The sequence below is a fragment of the Vicia villosa genome, linkage group LG7, assembly GCF_029867415.1.
Source record: "Vicia villosa cultivar HV-30 ecotype Madison, WI linkage group LG7, Vvil1.0, whole genome shotgun sequence".
NCBI lineage: Eukaryota > Viridiplantae > Streptophyta > Magnoliopsida > Fabales > Fabaceae > Vicia > Vicia villosa.
Window position 1 is genome coordinate 89,261,991 of NC_081186.1, and position 12,485 is coordinate 89,274,475.

Genomic DNA, 12,485 nt, shown 5'->3' on the forward strand with positions numbered 1-12,485 from the left:
GATATATTGTGGAATCTTATGGGATTCAGTTTAGAGTTTTAAGTGAGTTATATGGATATTTGATAAATGTAGTTTAGTTGTTTAAAAAATGTAAAACTGTGATCCAATATAAAAAAATTGAAAAAGGTAATTGAGTTGTTTAAAAAATGTGAAGGATGTGGGTGCTCTAAAGTAAGTAATGTTTTTTCATTAACTTCCAATTCCAATCTATTAGTAAAACTCAAACAAAAATAAATGCAACCCACTTTACAATATTTATAACAATTATAAAAAGAAACACATTTAAAACATCTCTGCAACACCAACGCAAGTTTACGATACAAAATCAAACTTGTTGATCAAACACGAATGATCAAGCTTATTTTAAATAGAATACAAAAACTAACACTAAAGAAAATTTACCACATCAATAAAACTATGACATTTGTATCATTTGATTCATGTTTGAATGATTAGTTCTCCTCACTCTTGTTCTTCTTTTCACTCTTCTCTTAGGCTTCCCACCAAATATCATCACAGGCCATCTTGGTTTTCCAATTAGAAACATGCAATATCCAAGGCCTATTCCAAACACAAATCCACATCCATATCCAATTGTCACTGGTATCCATCCAAATCCAAATTTCTCTTCACTCCAAAACTTGTTGGATGAAGATGGGGAATGTTGTTCAGGTCCACACTTCTTTGACAAGGGTAATCCACATAACCCCAAGTTTCCTTCATATGAAACATTTGAAAATGTGTTGAACTGCTTTCCTTGAGGTATATCCCCCACAAGATGGTTATTGGAAAGTTCCAAGACTTCAAGAAAATTCAAATTGGTTAAATATGCAGGAATCATACCATTGAGTATATTCGATGAGAGATCTAACCATTCCAAGCTCGTCAAGTTTCCCATGGATTGTGGGATATTACCAGTGAGTTTATTATGGGAAAGGTTAAGCCCTACGAGTGCATGAAGCTCTCCAACAACATTTGGAATATCTCCTTCAAATTTATTTCTTGACATATCAATAGTTGCAAAGTTCGTTGAAATTTTCACCAATATGGAATTGATCCCCTTAATCCTCAAGGTCACAGAATCGTAGTACCATATAATACTAAGCTGACTGTAAAAATTCAATGACTCTTCCATATATGAAAATCTTGCATCCTCATCTTTCATGGCTTCAAACTTTTTAAATAATTCTTTTGGAAGTAGGCCACTAAACTTATTGCCTGAGATATCAAAAATCATTAAATTTGGAAATGAATAGTTGGTCCTTAGATTAGAAATGGGACCATGCAACTTATTGTCTCGCAAAACCAACACTTTCAAATTTTCCAGAGCTTGAAGCCAATAAGGAAATTTGTCTTCTATTCTATTGCTACCAAGATTTAAAACTTCCAGATTTTTGCAATGGGACAAAGTCTTTGGCAACTGGTCTTCTAATTGGTTGCCAAAAAGATTCAAATTAAGAAGTTGACTGTCCTTCGAAAATTTATTTGACAGAATTCCATAAAAATTGTTCATTTGTAGATCCAAAACTCGAAGAGACGATAAACTAACAAGGCATGGTGGAATGGTGCCTGTCAATTTATTCTGTGCAAGATTGAGATATTGTAGTGAACTCATGTTGCAAATTGAAGAAGAAAGTTCACCATGTAGTAAGTTTAAACTAAGATCAAGGGAACCAAGCCGGTAGCTACTTGTTGAGATTTGATCTATTGATGTGAACATGTTTTGAGAGAGATTCAAAAATCCAATTGAATTCATTGTTTCAAGTAACCAATCAGGCACTCTTCCATTCAATTTGTTATTGGACATATCAAGAGAATACAATCTTGGACAATTTTTTAAAAATCTGGGAATTTCATTCAAACTCAAAGAAGACAATTCCAATAAAATTAGTTCAGAAAAATTGTAATTGACTTTGGATTCATTTTTTAGTGATAATTGGCTATTATGTGAAAGGGACAAAGAATGCAAATTTTGAAGTTTAGAAAAGTGGTGAAAATCAACAACTCCGGTTAAGTTGTTTGATGATAGACAAAGTATAGTAATGTTTGGAAGGCTAAAAAGTGATTTTGGAATATTGCCTTGTAGCTTATTTTGGCATAGATAAAGCTCTTCTAAGGAATACAATGAGATTGCCCTGATAGGTCCCGTCAGTCGATTGTTTGCTAGATTTAATACTTTTAAATCAGGCAAGGATAACAAGGAGGAAGGAATTGTTCCATTTAATAAGTTGTTATGTAAAATCAAATAAGTTAGTTTTTGAAACCCTGAAATTTTGTTGATTAGGGGCCCCACTAATTTATTATCAGAACAATCTAATGTCAGAAGTTGATTCAAGTTAAATAATGAAGAAGGAATTTGTCCTTCTAAATTGTTTAAATATAGATAGAGTTCTCGAAGTTTGGTCATCCCACCGAACACATTCGGGATCTGACCAATAAATGAATTGGATGAAAGGTCTAAGAAAATGAGATGGTGAAGGTTTGAAATTGATATTGGAAGATCACCTGTAAGTTTGTTATAACTCAAATCTAACTTTTGAAATCTATTTGATTGGTGAAATACATTTGGGATTTGACCACTAAGTTCATTTGACGAGAGATCTAGATGAGTTAGATATGGAAAAGTTAAAAGTGAAGATGGAATTGAACCGTTAAGAGAGTTTCCCGTTAAACTTAGATAAGTAAGAGATGTGAGATTAGAAAATGACGGAGGAATGTGTCCTTGAAAACCATTAAATGAAAAATCCAAAAGTCTAACAAAGTTACTGCAACTGAATTTTGGAAGCTGGCCAGTAAGGTTATTTTTTGACATATATAACTCACGAATAGCTGGTAAGCAGAGAATGCTTTGTTTGAAGTCACCCCTTAATCTTGAATTTTTGAGATGAAGAGTAACCAAAAAGGAAGAATGATTAAAGAGAAAACTAAGGAAGTTTGGTCTTATTGAAGACATATTTGTGCCATCCAAAAACATCTCTCTTAAATTTGTTGCATTTTGCACAAGTCTCTTCAAAGTGGTTTCTTTCCAAATCAATTCACTATTGGCAGAGAGATGAAGTGATGTTAATTTAGAAAGATATGATATTTGAGGAGGAACTTCTCCTTGAAAATCACAGTTAGACAGGTCAAGATGAGTGAGACTCTGAAATCCACCAAACTTAGAATGAAATTGGGAGCCAAAAGAAACATTGGAGAAATAATTGGAAGAAAGATTGAGTGTTTGGAGATGAGAAAGATGAAAAATGGAACTGTTAGAATGTAATATACCTGTAAGGCCTTCACAGCCAAGGTTGAGGCCAATCACATGACTAGAGATGGTGTTGCATGTGACACCATGCCATGAGCAACAATCAGTCTCATTTTGCCATGTTGTTGTTTTCATAGGAGATTCATTACAAGGATAATAAGCGGTACTTAGAGTGAATGAGGACTTGAAATGAAGCAAAGCATAAGTCTCATAAGGATGACACGACAAGTTGAAAGAAGAGGAAGATGGAAAATGAAAGAAAAAAAGATGGAAACACAGAAGCAACCACTTCATGGATGACATGTATGAAGGAGTTTGAGGAAACTTACTGGTTTATCAGAAAGAAAGAAAACCGAAACAAAATAAAGTGTGCATGGAAATGGAAAGAAAGGTAACAAATATTTAGTCAAAATTCAAATAGAAAGTAGCTCAAACTTAATTTTCAAATCAACATTTTGTTCAATAAAAGTGACTAATGATAATAGTTTTATCATTATTTCATGCATGTTTTTATTTACTCCTCGATGATCAACATGGTAAAGGACGTATATGATGTGCAAGTTCTTCTCCCAATCTGTGAATGAGATAGTTCTTATAATAATATCACATTTATTAGAGTAACACTAAAAAAATGTTAAACTATATATAAAAAATAAATAAATTTATAATTTCATTGTACGATTTTATTTAGAATTACATTAATACATTGAATTTCATCTATATAATTGCATGCATCTGACGTCCATGCACACATCTATCAACTGAGCTGATTTAATTGAGGTTTAACAACATATTAATTTGCAATTTATTTGCCACAACAATAAACACCATTAATTTTTATTGATTTGTACAGCTCTGCACTTGTGCATATTCTTTTCATTGAATTAATCAATTAATCATTGCATTTTCCGTTACAAAACTGTTAACTGATACAAAACTATATCAGTGTATTTATCTACACAACTCAGGTAGTTAAAGGCCCATAACAATCATAAGCCCAATTATAATAGTAAGCCCAAAACTGAAATGTTGACAAAGTCAACATTCAGAATATGATACAATGTGTTGGAATTAAGGTTATTTTTGTGTGTAGGACAAGTGTTTAGAAATATTGGAGGCTTGAATAGAAACTTGATAGGTAGGAGAATTCTTTATGGAAGAGAGAACTTTGTATTTTGCTTGATTCAAATGTGTGAGATTACATCTCTATTTATAGTACTCTAAGGAGAACTCTAGACTCACTAATTCTAGAGAGTTCTCTATCCTAGAAATTCAAAGAGTATTCTAGAGAATATTACAATATTAAGAAATATCTAGACTCTCCAAATAATACAAGAATTCTCTAGAAACTTTACCCAAAATTACTTAAGCCCAAAATAACAAAGCCCAAAATATCAAATAACTAATTTAGGCCCAAATCAAGTTTATATTTCAACATCCCCCCTTAAACTTGATTTGTGACTCCAAGCATACTCCTTAGCTTCACGAAAGTTTCCAACTTGAGTGGCTTGGTGAAAATGTCGGCAGCTTGATCTTGAGACATCACATACTTCAACTTCACCTCCTTTCTCTCAATGCATTCTCTTATGAAGTGGTAACGTGTGTCGATGTGCTTACTTCTTTCATGAAAGACGGGATTCTTTGCTAAAGCAAGCGTTGATTTATTGTCAACACATATTTCCATAGGATCCTTTTGTGGCATCTTTAACTCCTTCAACAAGTTCCTTAGCCAAACTGCATGACAAACACATGATGTGGCAGTGACATACTCGGCTTCACAAGTTGATAATGTGACTATAGGTTGCTTCTTTGACATCCAAGTGAAAGCAGTATCTCCCATAAAGAACACAAAACCAGTAGTGCTCTTTCTATCATCCAAGTCTCCACTCCAATCACTATCACTATAACCAACAATGTCATAATTGTTAGAAGAGTAATAGTGCAAGCCAAAGTTTGTTGTACCTTTGATGTATCGAAGAATTCTCTTTGCCGCCTTGAAGTGAGTTGTTGTTGGAGCTTCCATGTAGCGACTTACGACTCCTACGGCATAGAGAATATCCGGCCTTGTACATGTCAAGTAACGTAAACTTCCAACCAAACTTTTGTAAAGAGTTGGATCCACGATGTCTCCATTTTCATGCTTGCTCAGCTTGCTTCCACATTCCATCGGGGTGCCAACTGGATTGGCATCATCCATCTTGAATTTCTTGAGTACTTCTTTGGCATAACCTTCTTGGGTGATGAAAATTCCTTTGTCTCCTTGCTTTACTTCGATGCCAAGATAATATGCCATGAGCCCCAAATCTGTCATCTCAAATTCATTTGCCATGTCTTTCTTGAACTCTTCAAACATGCTCGGATTGTTCCCTGTGAAAATCAAGTCATCTACATACAAGCACACAATCAAAATATCTCCACTTTGCGCTTTGATATAAAGTGCATGCTCATATGGACACTTGATGAAGTTCTTGTCTTGAAAGTACTTGTCGATTTGAACATTCCAAGCTCTTGGTGCTTGCTTGAGACCGTACAATGCCTTCTTCAACTTCAAGACTTTTTCTTCTTGCCCTTTTACTTCATAACCCAATGGTTGCTCGATATAAACTTCTTCTTCGAGGAAACCATTCAAGAAGGCCGACTTCACATCCATTTGATAGATCTTCCATTTATTTTGAGCTGCCAAAGAAATGATCAGTCTAATAGTTTCAAGACGAGCAACGGGAGCAAATACCTCATCATAGTCAATTCCTTGTCTTTGACTATATCCTTTCGCCACCAATCTTGCTTTATATTTCTCCACGTCTCCTTTTGCATTCTTCTTCTCCTTGTACACCTATCTTACTCCGATTGCTTTGTGTCCTCGTGGAAGCGTAGTAAGTTCCCACGTATCGTTCTTCGTGATTGACTTGATTTCTTCATCCATGGCATCTCTCCACTTTATGTTTTCCGCCGCTTCTTGGTAGCTTAGAGGCTCACAATCACCAAAAAGACAAAAGAGGTTAATGTCGTTTAGGTTTTCGGTTACCTCATAAAGCTCTTCAATGCTTCTTAGTCGCGGTGTCCTCTCACTTGAGCTTGTTTCTTCCAACCTTGGTGTCGGTGAGGTCGGTGGTGTAATATGTTCCTCTATCATTGGTTGTTCAATTTCTTCTTCTTCTTCTTAAAAGTAAGGAAGAAAATCATACCTTTCTTCTTGAACACTCCAATCCCAACAATCTTCTTCATCGAACTCCACGTCGCGGCTTATGACGATCTTTCCACTATTTGGATTGTAAAGCTTGTAACCTTTGGAACTTGAGTCGTAACCTACAAACACGTATTTCTCACTTTTATCATCGAGCTTTGTTCTTCTTTCGTCTGGAACATGGGTGTAAGCAATACTTCCAAACACTTTAAGGTGAGAGATCCCAGGCTTCCTTCCACTCCATGCTTCTTGTGGTGTCTTCTCGTGCACACTTCTTGTTGGGGAGCGATTTGTCAAGTAAACCGCACATGCCACAGCTTCGGCCCAAAACTCCTTCGGCATCTTCTTGCTTTTGAGCATGCTTCGCACCATGTTAAGTATGGTTCGATTCTTTCTTTCTGCTACTCCATTTTGTTGTGGCGATCTTGGCACAGTTAGTGGACGACGTATTCCATGGTCTTCACAATATTTGTTGAATTCATTTGAAGTGAACTCTCCTCCTCGATCAGATCTCATGGCCTTAATGGAAAGACCACTTTCTTTCTCCACAAGGGCTTTGAACTTCTTAAAGTTTTCAAACACTTCTGACTTCTCCTTCAAGAAGTAAACCCATGTTTTTCTGGAATAATCATCAATAAATAGGAGAAAGTACTTACTCTTTCCAAATGAGTTGGGTTTGATTGGTCCACAAACATCTGTGTGTATGAGCTCTAGCGGCTTTGTGGCTCTTGATGTTGATTCCTTTGGAAAGCTTTTTCGGAATTGCTTCCCAATTAGACATCCTTCGCAAAGTTGGTCTGGGTGGTTGATGTTAGGCAAGCCTCTCACCATCTCCTTCTTTGCCAAACGTTCTAGACCATCGAAGTTGAGATGCCCAAATCGTAGATGCCATAGCCACGAGGAATCGGTATAGCACGCCTTGAGACACTTTGCCACATCATTTTGAATGTTCAAGAGGAACATTCTATTCTTTGACATAGGCACCTTAGCAATCAAGTTATGTCTACAATCTCTTAAGAAAAGACTATGTTCTTTCAAGTGGATGTCATAGCCTTTCTCTAATAATTGTCCCAAGCTCAAAATATTATTCTTCATGTTAGGGACATAGTAGACATTGGATATGAACTGATGACTACCATTCTTCAAGCGTATGAGAATTTTACCTTTTCCTTTGACCGGTATCTTCGAGTTATCTCCAAATGAGACATCGCCAGTTGCCGCTTCATTGATCTCTACAAACATGCTTCGATCGCCGCACATGTGATTGCTTGCACCAGTGTCGAGGTACCACTTGTTTCTTTTCTCTTCAACTTGGTTTTGACATGCGAGTAACAAAGTTTCTTCTTCTCCACCTTTTTCTTCTACGAAGTTAGCTTTCTCTTCAACCTTCTTCGAGAATCTACACTCGGATGCATAATGACCAATCTTGTTGCAGTTGAAGCACTTGATTTGTGATTTTTCGTACCTCGACCATGAATTTCCTCTTCCACGACCTCTTGTCGCTTGTGGATTCCAACTTCTTTCTCCATTGTTGAAGTTGTTAGAGTAGTTGTTGTAACCTCCTCTTCCTTCTCCTCCACGTCCGCGTCCACGTCCACGATCTTGGCCACGTCCTCGTCCTCTTTGGCTCTTGTAGTTTACATAGTTTGCTTCCTTTATGTTGAGTTGTAGTAGTTGCTCTATAGCCTCATTTTGTTTAGTTTTTCTCTTTTGTTTTTCTTCATATGCTTGTAAGGAACCCATGAGTTGCTCAATGGTCATGGTCTTTAAATCCTTATTTTCTTCAATGTTGGTAACAATGAAGTCAAAACTTGGATTTAAAGTGCGAAGTATTTTCTCCATGACTTTCACATCATCAACATCTTCACCATTTCTTTTAAGTTGATTGACTACGGCCAATACTCGAGAAAAATAATCAGAAATTGACTCGGACTCCTCCATAAACAAACGTTCAAAATCACCTCTAAGAGTTTGAAGACGAATCTTTTTTACCTGCTCAACTCCTTTGTTGCAAGTTTGAAGCTTGTCCCATGCTTCTTTGGCCGTCGTTGCGTTGGATATCTTCTCAAAAGTATCTTCATCCACCGATTGATAAATGAGAAAGAGAGCTTTCTTGTCTCTCTTTCTTGACTCCTTCAATGTATCTTTCGCACTTTGGCTTAACGAGGCTTCGTCTTGCTCCTTGAAGCCTTTCTCAACGACATCCCACACATCGTGAGATCCTAGTAGCGCCTTCATCTTGATACTCCAATTATCATAGTTGTTCTTTGTGAGCATCGGCATTTGAAAAGGGAAACCTCCATTCGCCATCTTTTGAGGACCTTGAAGCTCTGGTACCACTTTGTTGGAATTAAGGTTATTTTTGTGTGTAGGACAAGTGTTTAGAAATATTGGAGGCTTGAATAGAAACTTGATAGGTAGGAGAATTCTTTATGGAAGAGAGAACTTTGTATTTTGCTTGATTCAAATGTGTGAGATTACATCTCTATTTATAGTACTCTAAGGAGAACTCTAGACTCACTAATTCTAGAGAGTTCTCTATCCTAGAAATTCAAAGAGTATTCTAGAGAATATTACAATATTAAGAAATATCTAGACTCTCCAAATAATACAAGAATTCTCTAGAAACTTTACCCAAAATTACTTAAGCCCAAAATAACAAAGCCCAAAATATCAAATAACTAATTTAGGCCCAAATCAAGTTTATATTTCAACACAATGTACATTAATACCCCCCCTCACGTTCTAGTTAGGCTTTTTGCCCATACAACAGAGCCTCAATTTTTTACAATAAGACCAAACTCCATTAGTTTTCTCTTTAATCATTCTTCCTCATTGGTTACTCTAAATCTTGAAAACACAGGATTAAGCGGAACAAAGCATCATCTGTTTACCAAGAACTTGTGAACTATATATGTCAGGTAATGACTTTAGAGTTTAGAAGTTATCTTCCAGAATGGAGTTGCAGTAACTTTCTTAGATAATTGTATTGCTTTTAGATAACATCTTGTTAAATGGAACAATTCCTTCCTCCCTGTTAACTTTGCCTTGTTTGAAATATTTATATCTATCAAACAATCAATTTACGGGGCATATTAGTGCAATCTCATCATATTCCTTAGAAGAGCTTTTTATATGCGACAATAAGCTTCAAGGCATTATTCCAAAATCAATTTTCAACCTTTCAAATCTAACTAGACTATGTCTATCATCAAACAACTTCAGTGGTGGTGTTGATTTTCAAAAAATTTCCAAACTTCAAATTTTGCTTTCCCTGTCTCTTTCACATAATAGCCAATTAGCAATAAGCATTGAATCCAGTGTCAATTACAGTTTTCCTAAACTAATTGAATTGGAGTTGTCTTCTTTGAGTTTGAATGAACTTCCCAGATTCATAGGAAAACTCCCAAGTTTGGATTCTCTTGATATGTCCAATAACAAATTTACTAGAAGAGTTCCCAATTGGTTACTTGAAACAATTAACTCATTTGAATTTTTGAACCTTTCTCAAAACTTGTTCACGTCGATAGATCAGTGCTCAAGAAGTAGTTATTGGCTCAGTTTCCTTGATCTTAGGTTTAACATACTACAAGGTGGACTTTCTATGTCAATTTGCAACATGAGTTCACTACAATTTCTCAATCTTGCACACTCTAAATTGACAGGTACCATTCCATAATGTCTTGTTAGTTTATCGCGTCTTCAAGTTTTGGATCTACAAATGAACAAATTTTATGGCACTTTGCCAAGTAAGTTTTCAAAGGATAGTCAACTTTCTACTCTAAATCTCTATGACAACCAATTAGAAAAGCTGGAAGTCTTAAATATTGGCAGTAACAGAATAGAAGACAAATTTCCTTACTGGCTTCAAACTCTGCAAAATTTGAAAATATTGGTTTTGCGAGACAATAAGTTGCATGGTTCCATTGATAATCAAAAGATCAACTATCCATTTCCCAGTTTAATTATTTTTGATATCTCAGGAAATAACTTTAGCGGTCCGCTACCAAAAATCTATTTTAAAAAGTTTGAAGCCATGAAAAATGTTATTCAAGATCCAGAAGGTAGGTCATATATGGAAAAGGCTTTTATTCCTGGTGTTACCATTCAAACATTTAGATTTAAATCAAGAAATGGATCAGAACAATATAAGAATTACTCTGATTCTATTGTTGTGATGATGAAAGGAATCAATATGCCAATGGTAAAAATTCCAAGAATCTTTGTAATTATTGATTTGTCAAGAAACAAATTTGAAGGAGAGATTCCAAATGTTATTGGTGAGCTTCATGAGCTCATAGGACTTAACCTTTCCCATAACAAACTCGTTGGTCATATTCCCCAATCCATGGGAAACTTGACAAACTTGGAATGGTTGGATCTCTCCTCAAATATGTTGATTGGTATGATTCCTGCCGATTTCACAAATCTAAACAGCCTTGAAGTTTTGAATCTTTCCAATAACCATCTTGTGGGAGAAATACCTCAAGGAAGTCAGTTCAATACATTTTCGAATGATTCATATGAAGGAAACTTGGGGTTATGCGGATTTCCTTTGTCAAAGAACTGTGGACCTGAACAACATTCTCCTCCTTCACCCAACAAGCTTTGGAGTGAAGAGAAATTTGGATTTGGATTTGGATGGAAGCCAGTGGCAATTGGATATGGATGTGGATTTGTGTTTGGAATAGGCCTTGGATATTGCATGTTCTTGATTGGAAGGCCAAGATGGCTTGTGATGATATTTGGTGGCCAACCAAAGAGAAGAGTGAAAAGAAGAACAAGAGTGAGGAGGACCAATGGTTCAACCATGAATCAGATGATACAAATGTCATAGCTTTGTCGTTGTTGTTATCTTTCTGACTGTGTTAGTTTTAATTTTCTATTTAAAATAAGCTTGATGATTCTTGTTTGATCAGCTACTTTGATTTTGTATTGTAAGTTTTTCAATGTTGTTGTTAACATGTTGCTGGTGTTATGTTAAAGTTGTATTTTTTTGTCTGAGTTTAATAAATAGATTGGTGTTGGAATTAAATGAAAAAGTGTATCCTAATTTACTTAAAGATCTAAGAAATACTATAATAGCCAATGCTACCAACCAGTTGGTGTGATGATAAAACTTTTTTTATTATAATAAAATAATGGAAAATGCTTAATGTCGCGAATATTAATATCACGAAAACATCGCGAATGACGTGCTGACTCCAATTTTTGTTTATCTCTTCTCTCTCCAATCATGTCTTATTATCTCTCATTCTTACTTTCACACTTGGTTTACCTTCCAAAATGAAAAGCGTAAGAGCATGAATAGTGTAATTAAACAATGAAATTATTGAATTGTAATAAAAAAAAGTTGTGAATTATTTTGAGCCACTAAATGGTGGAAGTACTTATGCTAGGTGTCAAATTTGAAAAAAATTCACATGATATAATTTGAGAGTTAGCAATGACATGGTTCAAAAACTGCATTTAAAATTATGATATTTAGTTGACGTGACAAATTGAAACACAAACTAGTACATGATAGCTAGTAAGTAGTGGTTCTATTGTCAAAATAGTATTGAAAAATATATAAAAAGTAGCTTTCGTGAAATTCGCGTCCAATTGGGTTCGTGATATATAGCATTACTCTAAAATAATATGAAACTTTTACATCAAGTTTAGTGATGAATTGATGAAAACTCTACTAAAAGAGTAAATGAAGTTGACTATTTCCTGTTGTAATACGGTGAACTGACTTTTTATCTTTAATAAGCAACAATGTTGCGGTGAGAGCAAGAGTCGCCACCGACTTTTATTTTATCCAATTAGGAAAGGTATAAAAGAACAGGAAAGACCTTCTTTGAAAAGAGATTGAGTTCGGGGGGTAGGTTATGAAAAGGGAAGGTGTTAGCACCCTTTTCATCCGTAGTTATCTACGGGCTCTTAGTTGCTTAGCTCATTTTGATTTGTTTGATTCGTTTGAAAGAGTAGTGTGTGTTTAGAAAAACACTTTTGTTTTGAAATGTCTGAAAAGACATTGTTAAAAAACATGGTGTGAAAAGCATTTGAAGT

The 12,485-nt window shown here is 35.3% G+C and overlaps 1 protein-coding gene and 1 pseudogene across 1 annotated transcript; one reads left to right on the forward strand and one right to left on the reverse strand.

Annotated features, from left to right (window-relative positions):
- Positions 1-300: 300 nt before the first annotated feature.
- Positions 301-3,541, reverse strand: LOC131617761 (receptor-like protein 54). The gene is made up of 2 exons (XM_058889014.1): positions 2,434-3,541; positions 301-2,361 (listed from the first exon to the last, which is right to left on the reverse strand). Exons 1-2 carry the CDS (start codon positions 3,539-3,541, stop codon positions 416-418), a joined length of 3,054 nt encoding a protein of 1,017 aa, XP_058744997.1. The 3' UTR covers positions 301-415.
- Positions 3,542-9,345: 5,804 nt separating this feature from the next.
- On the forward strand, positions 9,346-11,287 carry LOC131619635 (receptor-like protein 33; annotated as a pseudogene).
- Positions 11,288-12,485: the final 1,198 nt, after the last annotated feature.